The sequence below is a fragment of the Anser cygnoides genome, chromosome 34 (genome assembly GCF_040182565.1).
Source record: "Anser cygnoides isolate HZ-2024a breed goose chromosome 34, Taihu_goose_T2T_genome, whole genome shotgun sequence".
In the NCBI taxonomy this organism is placed as follows: domain Eukaryota; kingdom Metazoa; phylum Chordata; class Aves; order Anseriformes; family Anatidae; genus Anser; species Anser cygnoides.
Genome location: NC_089906.1, coordinates 1,253,073 through 1,270,748, shown reverse-complemented (window position 1 = coordinate 1,270,748; position 17,676 = coordinate 1,253,073). Strand labels below are relative to the sequence as shown.

The window sequence follows — 17,676 nt, the reverse complement described above, 5'->3', positions numbered from 1 at the left end:
CGTCGGGGCTCCGCGTGCCTCTGTGGGGTGGGGGGGGCTGGGGGGGGAGAGCCCCGGGGGCTGGGGGGGACCCAGGGGTTTGAGGGGACCCCTGGGATTTCAGGGTACCGGGATCTGGGGGGGAACCTGGGGCTCGGGGGGGCCCTGGAAGGGGGCAGACCCCCAGGGACTGAGGGGGATCCCCGGGATCTGAGGGGTCCCCAGTATCTGGGAGGGGGGGGCAGGATGTGTGGGGGACCCCGGGATCTGAGGGACCCCCGGGATCTGAGGGGACCCTGGGATCTGAGAGGGGGGTTGGGATATGGGGGGGATCCCAGGATCTGAGAGGGACCCTGGGATCTGAGGGGGATCGCCGGATCTGAGGGGGACCACCGGGATCTGGGGGAACCTGGGGGCTGGGGGGGACCCTGAAGGGGGCAGACCCCCAGGGACTGAGGGGGATTCTCGCGATCTGAGGGGTCCCCAGTATCTGAGGGGGGGGGCGGGATGTGGGTGGGAGCCCCAGGATCTGAGGGGGACCCACAAGATCTGAGGGGGACCGATGGGATCTGAAGGGGGTCCCCAGGGTATGAGAGGGACCCCGGGATCTCAGGGGGATCCCTGGGATCTGAGGGGTCCCCAGTATCTGGGGGGGGGCAGGATGTGTGGGGGACCCCGGGATCTGAGGGACCCCCGGGATCTGAGGGGACCCTGGGATCTGAGAGGGGGGTTGGGATATGGGGGGGATCCCAGGATCTGAGAGGGACCCTGGGATCTGAGGGGGATCGCCGGATCTGAGGGGGGACCCAGGGATCTGGGGGGCATCTTCAAGGTATGAGAGGGACCCCCAGGATCTGAGGGACCCCCGGGATCTGGGAGGTCCCCTGGGATTTGGGGGGACCCGCAAGATCTGGGGGATCCCTGGGATCTGAGGAGGACCCTCGGGATCTGAGGGACCTCTGGGATCTGGGGGATCCTGGGATCTGGGACCCCTGGGACCGTCTGAGAGGACCCCAGGATCTGAGGGGATCCCTTGGGATCTGAAGGACCCCGGGATCTGCCCCCCCCCAGCTCCTGCGAGGAGCAGCAACGCGCCTGGCGCCTACTCGACGCCCCATTGGAGGAGAGCACTTGCCTGTCTCCGCTCTCCGCCAATCACTCCGCAGCGGGGGCGGGGTTTGGGGGAAGCGCGGCGGCAAGCGGGAGCCGTTGGTAACGGTCCATCGGCGGAGGGGCGGGACTAGCGCTGTCAATCACTGCGCCCCGCCTCCTGCCTGCGCCTCGCAGCCAATCAAGAAGCAACGCGGAGCCGCTCCTCCCGCGCGGCGGCGCCGATTGGCTTCCGCTGGCTGGGTGGGAGGGGCCGAGGGAGCTTCTCCCCTCGGGTCACGTGAAGGGGCGGTCACATGACCGCGGGCGCGAGCGGCATGGCGGTGCCCGGGGCGGTGCCGCTGCTGCTGCTGCTGGGGGCGGCGGCGGCGGGGGCTGCGGGTACCAGGTGGGGGCACTGGGGGGGACTGGGAGCAGCTGGGAGGGGCTGCGGGTACCAGGTGGGGGCACTGGGGGAACTGGGAGCAACTGGGAGGGGCTGCGGGTACCAGGTGGGGGCACTGGGGGGAACTGGGAGCAACTGGGAGGGGCTGCGGGTACCAGGTGGGGGCACTGGGGGAACTGGGAGCAACTGGGAGGGGCTGCGGGTACCAGGTGGGGGCACTGGGGGGACTGGGAGCAACTGGGAGGGGCTGCGGGTACCAGTTGGGGGCACTGGGGGGAGCACTGGGAGCAACTGGGAGGGAGCAACTGGGAGGGCTGCGGGTACCAGGTGGGGGCACTGGGGGGGGCTGGGAGCAACTGGGAGGGGCTGCGGGTACCAGGTGGGGGCTGGGGGGAACTGGGAGGGGGCTGGGGGAGCTGGGAGCAACTGGGAGAGGGCTGGGGGGACTGAGAGCAACTGGGAGGGACCTGGGGGGAACTGGAAGGGGGCTGGGAGAACTGGGAGGGGGCTGAGGGGGAACTGGGAGCAACTGGGAGAGGGCTGGGGGGAACTGGGAGCAACTGGGAGAGGGCTGCGGGGGACTGGGAGGAACTGGGAGGGAACTGGGGGGAACTGGGAGGGGGCTGGGGAGGCAGCTGCGAGGCTGTGGGGGCACTGGGAAGGGGTCAGGCAGGGGGATGCCGGGAGGAGGCAACGGGGGGGGGGGGCACACAGGGACTGGGAGCTGGAACTGGGAGCACTGGGACGGGACTGGGGGGGCCAGGAAGGGGGGCTGGGGAGGCAGGAGGGGGGGCTGGGGCCCCGATTTCCGCCCCGTGGGGACTTCCTGCGGAAATCGCTCGGGGCGGGGGGGGGGAACAGGGGGCTGGGGGGAGGGGCTGGGCGCTGTGTGCCCCCCCCCCTCGGTGCGAGCCCCCCCCCCCCGTGCCCCCAGTCGTGCCCCCCACGCGCCCGGGGCTGCTCAACGTGCACCTGGTGGCGCACACGCACGACGACGTCGGCTGGCTCAAGACGGTGGAGCAGTACTACTACGGAGGTGGGCCCCCCGCCGCCCCCCCCGCGGCCCCCCCCGCCACGTGTCCCCCCCCCCCCGCGTCCCCAAGGCCGCCCCGGTGGCTTCAGGGACGGCGGAGGCACCCCCCGGTGTCCCCGAGGCCCCCCCGTGGGCTCTAGGGACAGCGATGCCACCCCCTGGTGTCCCAAGCCCCCCCCGCAGCTCTAGGGACACCCCCAAGCCCCCCAGCAGCTCTGGGGACAGCGATGCCACCCCCCATAGTGTCCCCAAGGCCCCCCCAGCGGCTCTGGGGACAGCAGTGCCCCCCCAGTGTCCCCAAGGCCCCCACAGGGTCCCCAAGGCCCCCCGGCTGCTCTGGGGACACCCCCAAGGCCCCCCCCCCCCCCCCACTGTTCTGGGAACAGCGATGCCACCCTCCCCCCCCGGTGTCCCCAAGCCCCCCAGTGTCCCCAAACCCCCCCAACCACTCTGGTGACACCAATGCCACCCCCCAGTGTCCCCAAGCCCCCCCCCCAGTGTCCCCAAAATCCCCCCAACCACTCTGAGGACACCGATATTGCCCCCTGGTGTCCCCAAGCCCCCGCAGTGTCCTCAAGCCCCCCAACCACTCTGGGGACACCGATGCCGCCCCCGGTGTCCCCAAGGCCCCCCAATGTCCCCAAACCCCCCCCAACCACTCTGGGGACACCGATATTGCCCTCCCGGTGTCCCCAACCCCCTCCCCATCACCTGTGGGCCCCCCGGCTGCGAGGTGCCCCGAGGTGACGGTGGGTGCCATCGGGTGCCCCCCCCGCAGCGCAGAACGCGGTGCAGCACGGGGGGTGCAGTACATCCTGGACTCGGTGGTGGCCCAGCTGCTGGCGGCCCCCCCGGCGCTTCGCCTACGCCGAGGTGGCCTTCGTGGCGCGCTGGTGGCGCCACCAGGACCCGGCCACCCGCAGCGCCGTGCGGCGCCTGGTGCAGCAGGGTGAGGGGGGGCGCGGGGGGGGCACCGGGGGGGCACCGGGGGGGGGCACGGGGGACACTGGGGGGACGGGGGCATGGGAGGGGGGAACAGGGGGGCACAGAGGGGCACAAGGGGGAGGGGGGCACTGGGGGAGGCACAGGGGGGTCATGGGGGTGTCCCAGGGAGGGGGGGGCACCGGGGGGGGCACTGGGGAGGCACCAGGGGGGACACTGGGGGACGGGGGCATGGGAGGGGGGAACAGGGGGGGGCACAGGGGGAGGGGGCACTGGGGGAGGCACTGGGGGGTCATGGGGGGTCCCAGGGAGGGGGGTACCGGGGGGGCATGGGGGGCACGGGAGGGGGAACGGGGGGGACACTGGGGCGGACACTGGGGGACGGGGGCATGGGAGGGGGGGAACAGGGGGGGCACTGGGGGGTACAGGGGGGAGGGGGGCACTGGGGGAGGCACTGGGGGGTCCTGGGGGTCCCAGGAAGGGGGGGGCACTGGGGGGCACTGGGGGGGACACTGGGGGGACGGGGGCATGGGAGGGGGAACAGGCGGGCACAGAGGGGCACAGGGGGGAGGGGGGCACTGGGGGGTCGTGGGGGTCCCAGGGAGGGGGGGGCACCGGGGGGGCATGGGGGGGCACGGGAGGGGGCACTGGGGGGGGCCCTGGGGGGGACACTGGGGGGACGGGGGCATGGGAGGGGGGAACAGGGGGGGCATGGGGGGTACAGGGGGAGGGGGGCACTGGGGGAGGCACTGGGGGGTCATGGGCCACCTGGGTGTCATGGGGGGGGGGGTCCCAAGGAGGGGGGGCACCGGGGGGGCACTGGGGGGCATAGGGAGGGTCACAGGGGGAGGGGGCACGGGGGGGGCACAGGGGGAGGCACCGGGTTGTCGTTGGGGGGAGCACTGGGGAGGGGGGACGCAGGGGGTGGGGGGCACCGGGGTGTCCGGGGGGGTCCCAGGGGGAGGGGGCACGGGGGGGCACGGGGAGGGTCCCAGGGGGGTGGGCACCAGGGTGTCGTGGGGGAGAGGGGCACTGGGGGGGTTGGGGGTCCTGGGGGGCTTGAGGGTGTCGTGGGGGGGGGGGCATGGGGGGAGAAGGGCACCGGCGTGTCGGGGGGGCAATGGGGGGGGATTGGGGGTGTGGGGATGGGGGTGTGTGTGGGGGGGTGGGTGTTCCTGGGGGGGCACCCAGGGGACGTCGGGGGGGGGGGATGGGAGATGGGGGGGGGGGGTTCTGGGGGTACTTTGGGGGGGGGGGGACGTGAAATGGGGGGTTCTGGGGGACCACCCAGGGGATGGGGGGACCGAGGGGACGTGGGGGGGGGGCTGTGGGGTGACCCCAATGGGGAGTGGTGCTGGGGGGGGGGGGGGGGCATCGACGTGCTTTGGGGCTCCCCGAGAGGCACGGGGGGGTCCAGGTGCCGTGTGCCCCCCCTCACGTGTGTGTGCCCCCCCATTCCCCGCAGGCCGCCTGGAGCTGGTGGGGGGGGCTGGTGCATGGGGGACGAGGGGCGGCGCACTACGCCCCCGCCCTGGAGCAGCTCACCCTGGGGCGCCGCTTCCTGCGCCGCCAGCTGGGGGGTGCGCCCCCCCCGCGTCGCCTGGCAGATCGACCCCTTCGGCCACTCCCGGCAGCTCGCCGCCCTCTTCGCCCAGGTGGGGCCCCCCCGGACCCCCCCCCCCCCCCCCATCGTGCCACCCAGTCCTTTCCTGGGGTGCTGAGCCCCTTGTTTTAATGCTGCCCCCCTTTTTTGTTGCCCCCCCCGCCTTTTTTGTTGTCTCCCCCCTCGTTTCTTTGGTCCCTCTCTCTTTTTTGTTGCCCCCCCTTTTTTTGTTGCTCCCCCTTTTTTTGTTGCCCCCCCCCGTTTCTTTGGTCTCTCTGTCTTTTTTTGGTGCCCCCCGTTGTTTTTTGCTTTTTCCTTTTTTTGTTGCCCCCCCCCCCCATTTCTTTGGTCCCTCTCTCTTTTTGTTGCCCCCCCCCTTTTTTTGTTGCCCCCTCATTTTTTTGTTGCCCCTCCCCCTCATTTCTTTGGTCCTTCTCTCTTTTTTTGGTGCCCCCCCTCCCCTTTTTGTTGCTTTCCCCTTTTTTTTATCGCCCCTCTCCCTTCTTTTGCTGCCCCCCATTTTTTCTGTGCCCCCCCAGATGGGTTACGACGGGCTCTTCGTGGGCCGCGTGGACGCCCAGGACAAGGCGGCGCGGGAGCAGCGCCGGGAGCTGGAGATGATCTGGAGGGCGAGCGGCAGCCTCCCCCCCCCGCCGCCGACATCTTCACCGGTGGGGGGCGCGGGGACCCCCCTCAGGGCCCTCCCGGCGCCCTGACCCCGTCCCCCAGCCCTGGGGGTTCCTAATCCTGATCCTTGTCCCTGGCGGCCATCCTAATCCCATTCGTCGTCCCTAGGGGCATCCTAATCCCGTCCCTGGGGGGCATCCTAATCCCGTCTCTTATCCCTGGGGGGTGTCCTAATCCCATCCCCCGTCCCTGGGGGACATCTTAATCCCATTCCTTGTCCCTGGCGGTCATCCTAATCCCATCCTTCATCCTTGGGGGCGTTCTAATTCCATCTCTCATGACTGGGGGGTGTCCTAATCCCATCCCCTGTCCCTGAGAAACATCCTAATCCCACTCCTCATCCCTGGGGGGCATCCTAATCCCACTCCTCATCCCTGGGGGGCATCCTAATCCCATTCCCTGTCCCTGGGGCTATCCTAATCCCGTCTTCCATCCCTGGGGGGCTTTCTAATCCTGTCCCTCATTCCTTCGGGGGTATCTTAATCCTATTTCTTGTTCCTGGCGGTCACCCTAATTCCATCCCCCGTCCCTGGGGGTCACCCTAATTCCGTCCCCCATCCCTGGGGGGCATCTTAATCCCATTCCCCATCCCTGGGGGCCATCCTAAACCCGTTCCCTGTTCCTCGGGGCCATCCTAATCCTGTCCACCGTCCCTGGGGCCCATCCTAATCCCATTCCCCGTCCCTGGGGCCCATCCTAATCCCATTCCCCGTCCCTGGGGCCCATCCCAATCCCGTCCCCCATCCCCACAGCCGATCCCAGCCCCGTTTTCACCCCAAACGCCCCCATTCCTGGGGGGCTGGCCCTGCCCCCAGCCCCGTTCCCGTCCCCGATCCCCCCTCCCCGTCCCCATCCCGACCTCGTGTCCCCCCCCCCGCCCCCCCCCCCCCCCCCCCAGGCATCCTCCCCAACGTCTACAACCCCCCCGGGCTTCTGCTGGGACCAGCTCTGCACCGACCCCCCCGTGGTGGACGAGGACAGCGAGGAGAACAACGTGGACGCGCTCGTCTCCAGCTTCCTGCGCGTCGCCGCCAGCCAGGTGGGGACCTCGGGGCACGGGGGTGGGTGGGGGGGGGGTCCCCGTGGTGGAAAGGGGGGGTCAGGGGTGCTGAGCACCCCCCCGGACCCCCCAGGCTGAGCACTACCGCACCAACCACATCATCATGACGATGGGCTCCGACTTCCACTACGAGAACGCCAACCTCTGGTTCAAGAACCTGGACAAGCTCATCGCCCACGTCAACGCCAGGGTGAGCGGGGTCCCCACCCCCTTTTTGGGGTGCCCCCTCCTTTTGGGGTGCCCCCCCCTCCTTTTGGGGTGCCCCCTCCTTTTGGGGTGCCCCCCTCCTTTTTGGGGTGCCCCCCTCCTTTTTGGGGTGCCCCCTCCTTTTTGGGGTGACCCCCTACCAACTTATCCCCCCGCCTGGTTCCCAGCAAGCCAACGGCAGCCGCGTGCACGTCCTGTACTCGACGCCCTCCTGCTACCTCTGGGAGCTGCACCGCGCCAACCTCTCGTGGTGAGGACCCCCGGGGGGGCTGCGAGGACCCTGGGGGGGGGGGGCGGACAGACGGACAGACAGACGGACAGACCCCCCTGGGTTCGTGCGCAGGCCCGTGAAGACGGACGACTTCTTCCCCTACGCGGACGGCCCCCACCAGTTCTGGACGGGCTATTTCACCAGCCGGCCCGCCTTCAAGCGCTACGAGCGCCTCAGCAGCAACTTCCTGCAGGTGGGCGCCCCCCCCGGGGCCACCCATGGGTGCCCCCCCCCCCGTAACCCCCTTTTCACTCTCTGTGTCCCCCCTTGCAGATCTGCAGCCAGCTGGAGGCGCTGGCGGGGGCGGCGGCGCGCAAGGGTCCCTACGGCGTCGGGGACAGCTCCGTGCTCCGTAAGTGGGGGGGTCCCCAGCCCCCTCTGAGCCCCCCCCAGCTCCATGCGATCCCCCCTAACTTTGTGCCCCCCCCCCGCCCCCGTCAGGCGAAGCCGTGGCCGTGGCCCAGCACCACGACGCCGTCACCGGCACGGAGAAGCAGCACGTGGCTGACGACTACGCGCGGCAGCTGGCGGCGGGCTGGAGGGCCTGCCAGGTACGGGGACGGGGCTGCTGGGGGGCTGGGGACAAGGGGGGGCACCCATGGGTGTCACTGACCCCCCCTTCCCCTCCCCGCAGGTCCTGATGGCCAATGCGCTGGCCAGCCTGGGCGGCAGCGAGGAGAAATTTGTCTTCTGCGACGGCCTCAACGTCAGCGCCTGTCCCCTGAGCGAGGCGGCCGGCCGCGTGAGGAGCGGGGAGGGAGGGGGCGCCCGGGGACGTCCCCCCATGTCCCCCGGTGTCCCCCCCAGGTCCCTAATTGTGTCCCCCCCCCCCCGCCCCCCAGTTCTCCGTCATCCTCTACAACCCGCTCCCGCGCCGCGTCTCCTGGCCCGTCCGGCTGCCGGTTAACGGCACGGCCTACGCGGTGACGGACCCCCAGGGCCGGCCCGTGGCCAGCGAGGTGAGCCGGGACCCCCCCCTCGTGTCCCCCCCCCCATTTCGTCCCCCCCTCCTCACCCGTCCCCGTCCCCAGGTCGTCCCCGTCTCCGGTGCCACCCGGCGGCTGCGGCGGGCCGAGGACGGCGCCGCGGTGCGGGAGCTCCTCTTCCAGGCCTCCGCGCCCCCCTGGGCTTCAGCAGCTACGGGGTGACCCGGCTGGAGCACAGGGACCCCCCGCCCCCCCGGCACCCGAGGGGCCCTGGGAGATCCAGAACGAGGTAGGGCCCCCCCGGGAATGGGGGGCGGTGGAGGGGGGAGCCCCCGGTGCTGAGTTGTGGCGGCACGGCCCCGGTGCCCCCCCGTGGTTTGGGGGGCTCTGAGCTGTGGGCGCCTCCTCCTCCCGCAGCACCTCCGGGTGCTCTTCGACCCCGCCACCGGGCTCCTGAAGGAGATCCAGAACCTGGACCGAGGCCTGGCGCTGCCCGTCCGCCAGAGCTTCTACTGGTGGGTGCTGGGGGCTGGAGTCGCGGGGGGGCTGGGGCCGGCCTCCACCACCTCCTCCTCACCTCCTCTTCCTCCTCTTCCTCTCCCTGCCTTCCTCGTCCTCTCCCCATCCTCCTCCCGTCCTCCTCCTCCTCCTTGTCCTCTCCCGGTCCTCCTCTCCCCGGCCTCCTCATCCTCATCCTGCTCTCCCTGGCCTCCTCTCCCCGACCCCATCCTCCTCCTCTCCCCGTCCTCCCCATCCTCCTCATCCCTGGTCTCCTCTCCCTGGCCTCCTCCTCCTCCTCATCCCCATCCTCCTCTCCTCGTTCTCCTCTCCTCGTTCTCTTCTCCTCATCCCTGGCCTCCTCTCCCCGGCCTCCTCCTCCTCCTCTCCCCACCCTCCTCTCCTCGTTCTCTTCTCCTCATCCTCCTCCTCTCCACGGCCTCCTCTCCCCGTCCTCTGAATCTTCGTCATCCCCGGCCTCCTCCTCTCCTCATCCCTGGCCTCCTCTCCCCATCCTCCTCTTCTCGTTCTCCTCTCCCCATCCTCTTCATCCTCTCTCCATCCTCCTCCTCCTCCTCTCCCTGGCCGCCTCCTCCTCCTCCTCTCCACGGCCTCCTCTCCCTGTCCTCCCCATCTTCGGCCTCCTCCTCTCCTCATCCGTGGTCTCCTCTTCCCGTTCTCCTCTCCCCATCCTCTTCGTCCTCTCTCCATCCTCCTCCTCCTCTCCTCCTCCTCCTCCTCTCCCCATCCTCCTCTCCTCGTTCTCTCCACGGCCTCCTCTCCCCGGCCCCATCCTCCTCCTCCCCCCATCCCTGGCCTCTTCCTCCTCCTCTCCCCGTCCTCCTCCTCCTCCTCCTCCTGCCCTCTCCCGCAGGTACAACGCCAGCATCGGCGACGCGGCGAGCCCCCAGGCGTCGGGCGCCTACATCTTCCGCCCCAACAGCTCCCGGCCCTTCCCCGTCTCGGGCTCCGGGCGCGTCCCCACCTCCTTGGTGAAGGTGGGTGCTGGTGGGGGGGCGTCCCCGCGCCGCGGCGGGGGGTCCCCGGGGTGCTGACCCCCTTTTTCCCACCACCCCCCCCCCCCCCGGTGTCCCCGCAGAACGCGCTGGTGCAGGAGCTGCGGCAGAACTTCTCCTCGTGGTGCTCGCAGGTGGTGCGGCTCCGCGCGGGGCAGCGCTACCTGGAGCTGGAGTGGACGGTGGGGCCCATCCCCGTGGGGTGAGCGGGGGACGCGGGGGGGGGGGACAAGGGGGGCAAGACGGGCTCCCCCTTAACCCCCCCCCGTAGGGACGGCTGGGGCAAGGAGATCATCAGCCGCTTCGACACCCCGCTGCGCACCGAGGCGCGCTTCTACACCGACTCCAACGGGCGGCAGGTCCTGGAGCGCAGGTGGGGGCCCCAGACCCCCGTCACCCCCTCCCCGGGCCCCCATTTACACCCCCAGGGTCCCCGTTTACCCCCCCCAGGACCCCTCTTTAACACCCAGGGCCCCCATTTACCCCCCAGGACCCCCATTTAACACCCAGGGTCCCCGTTTGCCCCCCATTTACCCCCCAGGACCTCTGTTTAACCCCCAGGATCCCTGCTTATCCTCTCTGGACCCCCGTTTACCCCCATTAATCCCCCAGGGCCCCCGTTTACCCCCCCAAGACCCCCATTTAACCCCCATTTACCCCCTCCAGGACCCCCATTAACCCCCAGGGCCCCTCTTTACCCCCCAAGACCCCCATTTACCCTCTATTAATCCCGCAAGACCCCCATTTACCCCCTATTAATCCCGCAAGACCCCCATTTACCCCCTATTAATCCCCCCAGACCCCGATTTACCCCCTATTACCCCCCCCGGACCCCCATTTACCCCCTATTACCCCCCAGGACCCCCATTTAACCCCCCTTTCCCCCCCCACGACCCCCATTTACCCCCCCCACGCCCAACCTTTGCCTCTCCCCCTCCCAGGCGCGACCACCGCCCCACCTGGAACCTGACCCAGACGGAGCCGGTGGCCGGGAACTATTACCCCGTTAACACCCGCATCTTCATCAAGGTGCCGGCCTCGTGCCGGGGGGGCTCGAGCTGACCCGGGGGGGGGCTCCCACCCTTCCTTCACACCCCGCCCTCCCCGCAGGACGCCAAGCTGCAGCTGACGGTGCTGACGGACCGCTCGCAGGGCGGCTCCAGCCTCGCCGACGGCTCCTTGGAGCTCATGGTGCGTGCCGGGGGGGGGTCTCCCAGTGCCACCGTGCTCCCCACCCTAACCACCACCACCCCCGTCCCCCGGGTCCCTCCAGGTCCACCGGCGGCTGCTCTACGACGACAACCGGGGCGTGGGGGAGCCGCTGTCGGAGCCGGGGGCGGACGGGCGGGGGCTGGCGGTGCGCGGCCGCCACCTCGTCCTCCTCGACGCCGTCGCGGCGGCGGCCGACGGGCACCGGCTGCTGGCGCAGGAGCTGGTGGCGGCGCCCTACGTGGTGCTGGCACGCGCCGGGGAACCCCCGGAGCGCCACAATCTGCGGCAGGTGACACGGGCGGGGGCGTGGGGGTGCCGGGGAGGGGGTCCCCGTGGCTCTGCTGACCCCCCCCCCCCGCCCCCAACGGGTGCAGTTCTCGGGGCTGCAGCGGGAGCTGCCCCCCAACGTCCACCTCCTGACGCTGGCGCCGTGGGACGGGGGCAGCCTCCTGCTGCGGCTCGAGCACCAGTTCGAGAGGGGGAGAGCGCCAACGGCTCGCAGCCCGTCACCGTCGACCTCCTGGTGAGGCGCCGCCGGGGGGGGCCAGCAGTGGTATCAGCCCCCCCGGGATGGCCCCTGATGGTTTTTGTCCCCCCCACCCCGCGTTTTCCAGACTCTCTTCTCCTCCTTCACCATCACGGCCGTGCAGGAGATGAGCCTGGGCGCCGACATGCCCCTCGACGCCGTGTCCCGCCTGGTCTGGAACCCGGCCACAGGTACCGGGGGGGTCCCGGGGGTCCCGGGGTTCCTCAGCAGCCCCTCACCCTTTCTTCCCCCCCGCCCCCAGGTCCTGCCTGGCCTCGGCGCGCCCCCAAACTGGACCCGAGGCGGGTGACGCTGCAGCCCATGGAGATCCGCACCTTCGTGGCCACCGTGCAGCGCACGCGGGCCTGACCCCCCCCCCCACTTCAAGTTCCACCCGGGGGGGCTCTCCCCATGTGTGTCCCCCCCCTTTTTGCATTAAAAACAATGAGAATTTTCTCCAGGTCTGGTTTAATGGGGGGGAGAGGCGGCATCAGGGCTGGGGCGGCCGGGGGCTCCTCCTCGTGCGAGTAGCGGCACTGGGCGCCCAACGAGCAGTTTCCCTGGGGGGGGGAAGAGGGGAGCGGGGGGGTGAGCTGGGCTCAGGCCCCCCCCAGCTGCCCCCCCAGCCCCCCCCCACCTCCTTGAAGCGCTTGCAGGGGAAGTGCTTGAGGCTGCTGCCGTCGTCCGCCCGCTCCGTCCGCTTGTTCTGGAGCCGCTGCCGCTTCTCCTGGAGGCAGGGGAGATGCCGCCCCTGGGGGGGGGCACGGGGTGAGGGGGGGTCTAAAAGCCCCCCCCCCAATAGAGGCAGCCCCCAGCCCTTACCCTGCCTTGGCCCTGGCTTTGGGCCCCCAAAACGCCTCGGGGTTCTCGGGGAAGCGCTTCAGGCCCCGTTTTCGGGAGCTGGGGTTGGCGTCGTCGCGGAGGGCGAAGGAGGCTTGGAGCCTGGGGAGGGGGGGTGAAGGGATGAAAGGGGGGGCCCAGAGCTGCTCAGGGCGGGGGGGGGCAGCAGGGCCCCCCCCCCATCCCTGGGCACCCTGCAGGGAGGTTTCGGGGCCGTACGTGGGCTCCACGGCGAGGATGCGGGCGGCGGGGCTGCTCTCCGCCAGCCGCTCGCGCTTCACCGGGTGCAGCTTGGTCTGGGGGGGGGACACAGGGAAAGAGAGGGGGGCGTCAGGGCCGGCTCTGGCCCTGGGGGGGCCGTGGGGGTGTCTGGGGGGTGGTGGTGCCCCCCCGCCCTCACCCAGCAGCGCATGATGTCCCAGAGCACGGCGGGCGGCGCGCATCCGTCTTGACGGCGTTCTTGCAGGCGTGCGAGAGCGAGACGCGGTGCCCGGCGTGCAGCAGGGCGGACCTGGGGTAACGGGGGGGGGGGTTTGGGGGGGTCTTTGGGGGGTGGGGAGCTTCTGGGGGGGGGAGCGGGGGGGCTGGGGGGCTGAGCGTGGGGCTGGGGGGCTGAGCGCGGGGCTGGGGCATTTGGGACAGAAAGGGGAACGGGGCGGGGGGGTTGAGCCCCAGGAAGGGATGTTAAGGGGAGGGGCTATGGGGGTGGGGGGAATCTGGGGGATGCGGGGAGGGGGCTAGGAGGGATGTGGGGGTGGTTGAGGGGGATTTGGGGGATTTCAGGAGGATTTGGGGGTATAGGAAGGGGGCTGGGGGGGGGGGGGTAGGTGGGGGCTGGGGGGGGGGATGGAAGGAGACTTTGGGGGGTGCGGGGAGGGGGCTGGGGGGATTTGGGGGGGGGATTTGGGGGGTGTGGGGAGGGGGCTGGGGGATTTGAGGGGGTGTGGGGGGGTACGGGGAGGCTATGGGGGATTTGGGGGTGTGGGGAGGGGGATTTGGGGGATTTGAGGGGGTGTGGGGGTACGGGGAGGCTATGGGGGATTTGGGGTGGGGCGGGGAGGGGGCTAGGAGGGATGTGGGGGGGGGGGTTGAGGGGGATTTGGGGGATTTCAGGAGGATTTGGGGGTATAGGAAGGGGGCTGGGGGGTATTTAGGGGGTGTGGGGAGGGGGCTGGGGGATGTGGGGGATGTGGGGGGGATTTGGGGGCCCCCACCTGAGCTGCAGCAGGGACGGGGTGTTGCAACGCACGGTGCTGCTGAGCCCGTCGAGGGTGTAGTACAGGGGGACGTCGGGGAGCTCCTGTGGGGGGCCGGGGGGGGCAAGGATCAGCCCCGACCGGGGGCTGGGCACGGCCGTGTGCCCCCCCCCCCGTGTCCCCCCCCCCAGCACCTCGGTGACGACGCTGAGCACCCCCCGCATCCTCTCCTCCGTCCTGAAGCGCCCGGGGCTGCGCTCCAGCGCCGCCAGCACCCCCCCCCACGAAGGCCGGGTCGTGGAGGGGCTCTGCCCAAATGGGGCCTCCCAGCTGGGGGGGGGCACAGAAAATTAGGGGGGACACAGAAAATTGGGGGTGGGGGGGACAGAAAACTGGGGGGCACAGAAAATTAGCAGGGGGTGGACAAAATGATGGGGGTAAATACAGAAAACTTGGGGGGGGAGAAAACAGAAAATTGTGGGGGTGACACAAAATTGGGGGGGGACACAGAAAACTGGGGGGGACACAGAAAATTGGGGGGGGGACAAAATGATGGGGATAAATACAGAAAACTGGGGAGGGGGGGAGAGACAAAATTGGGGGGGATACACAAAACTGGGGGGACAGAAAATTGTGGGGGTGACACAAAATTCGGGGGGGGGATACAGAAAACTGGGGGGGGGGGACACAGAAAATTGGGGGGGGGGCACCCACCTGGTGCCGCTGCTGGCAGAAGTCGCAGGTGGGGCCGACGGGCGGCCCGGTGGCGGCCCCATACTTGAAGCTGGGTGTAAAAGTGGGGGGGGGGGGCAGAGGGGTGAGTGCCCCCCCCCACCACAAGACCCCCCCCGCCCCCCCAGCCCCGCCGTACCCGGTGCCGTGGCTCGTGGCCTTGCCCAGGCGCTGCAGGTGGTGGCTGCCGCAGCCCACGCAGTGGAACACCAGCGCCTGCTTGCTGCCGGGGGGGGGGTCAGGAGATGCGGGAGGGGGGGGCACAGAGCCCCCCTCTGCCACCCTGGTGCCCCACCCCCACCCCCCGGTGCCCCCCCACATCCCCTGGTGCCGCCCCCCCATCCCCCCGGTGCCCCTACAACCTCCCCAGTGCCTCCCCAGACCCCCCGAGATCCCCTCCAGACCCTCCCCAGTGCCCCCCGGACCCCCCCTGCCCCCTGACCTCTCTGGACCCCCCAGATACCCCCCAGACCCCCGGTGCCCCCCCAGACCACCCCGGTGCCCCCCAGATCCCTTCCAGAACCCCCCATTCCCCCCCCCGGTGCCCCCCAGACCCCCTGGTGCCCCCCGGACCCGCCTGTGCCCCCTGACCCCTCCGGACCCCCAGGTACCCCCCAGACCCCTCCTGTTCCCTCCCAGCTCCCCCCGTTCCCCCCATCCCCCCCCCCCCGGTGCCCCCCTTGATCCCCCCCGGTGCCCCCCAGATCCCTTCCAGAACCCCCCGGTCCCCCTGGTGCCCCCCAGTGCCCCCCGGACCCCCCCGTGCCCCCCAGGTACCCCTAGACCCCTCCTGTTCCCTCCCAGCTCCCCCCGTTCCCCCCCATTCCCCCCCCCCAGTGCCCCCCAGATCCCTTCCAGAACGCCCCTGGTACCCCCGGTACCCCCCCAGACCCCTCCGGTGCCCCCCAGACCCCCCGACCCCTCCCAAACCCTCCCCCGTTCCCCCTCAGACTCTCCCGGTGCCCCCCCAGCCCCCCCCGCGCCCCCCTCACCTGGCCGAGGCCTTGACCTTGGCCTGCCCCCCGAAGACCCTGACGAAGACGCGGACGTAGAAGTCGGCGCTGACGGCCAGCAGCGGCGCCACGAAGCGCTGGTAGCAGTTGGCGCGGCTGTCCAGGCTGTGCAGGATGATGCGCAGGGCCTGGCGGCGGGGGGGGCACGTTAAATACCCCCCCCTTTCCCGGGACCCCCGGGACCCCCCCCGGCGCTCACCATCTCGTGGCAGAACTTGCCCTTGAGGGACACGGCGCCGTACTTGCCGTAGCACGTCTCGGGGCTGTTCCCCGCCAGCACGCCCATGTCGGTGCAGGTGACGCACAGCAGCCCTGCGGGGGGGCCAAAATATTGCGTGTGGGGGGTCACGGGGCGCTGCTGCGAGGTTTTAGCCCCCCCCGGCTCACCTCCGTCGCTCACCGCCTGCACGGCGGCGTCCAGGAAGGGCGCGGGGCTGCCGTAGGGGTCGAGGTCGATGACGTCGAAGAGCTCGCCCCGCGCCTTGCTCTCGTACATCAGCGTCCTGGGGGGGGGGGCACACACACGGGGGGGGGCACACACACGGGGGGGGGCTGCAGAGCGGGAATAAACCCCGGGGGGGGGGCACAGGGCCGGCCCGCACCCCAGAGACCCCCCCCAAGGGTGCCAGCACCCCCTTTGAGGCGCTGTGACGTCCCCACCGCGCGCCCCACGGGGGGGCTGGGGTTGGTTTGAGCCCCCCCCTCTCCGGGTTTTTTTTTTTTTTTTTTTGGGGGGGGGGGGTACCTGGCGTCGGCCTGGCGGGGGCCACGAGCCCCCACGCCGTTGAGGGCCACGTTGCGGGCCATGAGGCGGGCGGCCCGCGCCGAGCAGTCGTTGGCCACCACGGCCGCCAGCCCCGGCACCTCGGCGGCGAAGCGCACCGAGCGCAGCCCCGACGCCGCCAGCGCCTCCAGCACCCGCAGCCCCCCTGGGAGGAGACGGAAATGTCGGGGGGGGGTCCCATTAACCGGGGGGGGGTGGGGGCGTGGACCCCCCCCTCTCAAACCCGCACGCACCTTGCAGGCTTCTCCCGGCCTCGCCACCCGCGGGGCTGCGGCGTCCCCGGGCTCGCCGCCGGTTTGCTCCTCTTCCTCCCCGGGGAGAACGACTGGAAAATGGTGGTGGGGGGCGGGGGGCGTCGGGGGGGGCAGAGAAGGGAGCGCCCCCCCGGACCCCCAAATTTTTTTTTTTTTGGGGGGGGCACCCCGACACCAGGCGCTTACCTCGGATCCCCTTGGGCTGCAGCTGGAGCCGGGCGAACTCGGTCAGGACGGCGCAGCTGGGGGGGGGGGGGGGTGGTGTCGGGGGGGCCTGCTGCGGGGGGGGCACCGGGAGCCCACTGCCCCCCCGGGACCCTCTGGAACCCAGCCCCCCAGGAACCCCCGGACCCCCCCAGCCACCCCCATGTGACCCCCCGGGGCCCCCCAACACTTCCTGAGACCCCCCCATGCCCCCCCCAGACCCTCCCGGTAACCCCCGGACCCCCCAGACCCCCCCGGTGCCCCCCAGACCTCCCCAGATCCCTTCCAGGACCTCCCCCCCGCCCCCCGTTCCCCCTCAGACTCTCCCGGTGCCCCCCCGGACCCTGCTGGTGCCCCCCCAGACCTCTCCGGTGCCCCCCCCCCCACCTCCCGGTTCCCCCTGACGCCCCCGGACCCCCCCAGATCTCCCCTCGACCCCTCCCCTGCCCCCAGCCCCCCCCCCGTTCCCCCTTCACACCCCCCCGTTACCCCCCAGACCCCCCCCCAGATCTCCTCCAGACCCCTCCCGGTGCCCCCCGTTCCCCCCCAGACCCCTCCCGGTGCCCCCCTCGGTGCCCCCCCGGTGCCCCCCCGCTCACGTCAGGTCCCGGTTGAACTCCTGCACGGGGTTGTAGAACACCTCGTTGCCGCCGGGGAACACGACGGCGGCGCGGCCCTCGCGGATCAGCGTCTCGCCGGCCCCGGGGGAGTCCCCGGGGGGTCCCCGGCGGCGGGGGGGGAGGGGACCCGGTGCCGTTGGGGGAGCCCCGGTCCATGGCGGGGGGGAGCGGCGGGCGGCGGGGGGCGTCGCGAGGGCTCTGCACACGGCACCGACGGCGGCTGCTGGGGGAGGGGGGCAACGGGGGAGGGGGGTCAGCACCGGGGGGGGGGGGGGGCGGGGAAACGGAGCCCCCAAAGCGGGAAACCGGGCCCGGTACCGGCACGTGGCGAGGCCGGCCCCGCCCCCAGCGAGACCACGCCCACCATAGGCCCCGCCCACAATAAGCCCCGCCCCCATCACCGTCCCTTCCCCCCCGCCGCTCACCGGCCCGCGCCGCCCCGCGCATCGCCCGCGCCGCCGCCTCACACGGGCGCCGCCATGTTGCGGCCACGTGACCGCGCGGCGGACGGCGCGCGGCGAGGGCCGGGTTCCGTCCGCGCGCGGAGGCGGCCGCGGGGAAAGGGGGAGGAGGGAGCG

The 17,676-nt window shown here is 71.4% G+C and overlaps 2 protein-coding genes across 2 annotated transcripts; one reads left to right on the top strand and one right to left on the bottom strand.

Moving 5' to 3' along the window:
• Positions 1 to 1,389: 1,389 nt before the first annotated feature.
• Positions 1,390 to 11,911, top strand: MAN2B1 (mannosidase alpha class 2B member 1; the record flags this gene model as incomplete). Its single annotated transcript, XM_066986407.1, is given in 33 exon segments — positions 1,390 to 1,477; positions 2,409 to 2,510; positions 3,286 to 3,303; positions 3,306 to 3,348; positions 3,350 to 3,456; positions 4,915 to 4,930; positions 4,932 to 5,036; positions 5,038 to 5,104; positions 5,592 to 5,694; positions 5,697 to 5,723; positions 6,638 to 6,668; positions 6,670 to 6,778; positions 6,873 to 6,989; positions 7,174 to 7,256; positions 7,350 to 7,470; positions 7,551 to 7,629; positions 7,719 to 7,828; positions 7,912 to 8,019; positions 8,120 to 8,236; positions 8,309 to 8,396; positions 8,399 to 8,469; positions 8,472 to 8,492; positions 8,621 to 8,718; positions 9,576 to 9,699; positions 9,801 to 9,919; positions 9,989 to 10,090; positions 10,659 to 10,746; positions 10,828 to 10,908; positions 10,991 to 11,227; positions 11,304 to 11,400; positions 11,403 to 11,452; positions 11,544 to 11,646; positions 11,718 to 11,911. Coding segments are annotated over 33 exon segments (2,937 nt in total), but the record flags the coding sequence as incomplete, so codon positions are not given.
• TRMT1 (tRNA methyltransferase 1) lies at positions 11,705 to 17,673 on the bottom strand. Its single transcript, XM_066986438.1, is given in 20 exon segments — positions 11,705 to 12,015; positions 12,093 to 12,190; positions 12,193 to 12,206; positions 12,278 to 12,397; positions 12,515 to 12,591; positions 12,696 to 12,734; positions 12,737 to 12,806; positions 13,510 to 13,595; positions 13,686 to 13,772; positions 13,774 to 13,821; positions 14,206 to 14,275; positions 14,363 to 14,446; positions 15,216 to 15,364; positions 15,436 to 15,548; positions 15,624 to 15,739; positions 15,982 to 16,166; positions 16,254 to 16,345; positions 16,461 to 16,516; positions 17,078 to 17,321; positions 17,524 to 17,673. Coding segments are annotated over 20 exon segments (1,947 nt in total). The 5' UTR covers positions 17,546 to 17,673; the 3' UTR covers positions 11,705 to 11,838.
• Positions 17,674 to 17,676: the final 3 nt, after the last annotated feature.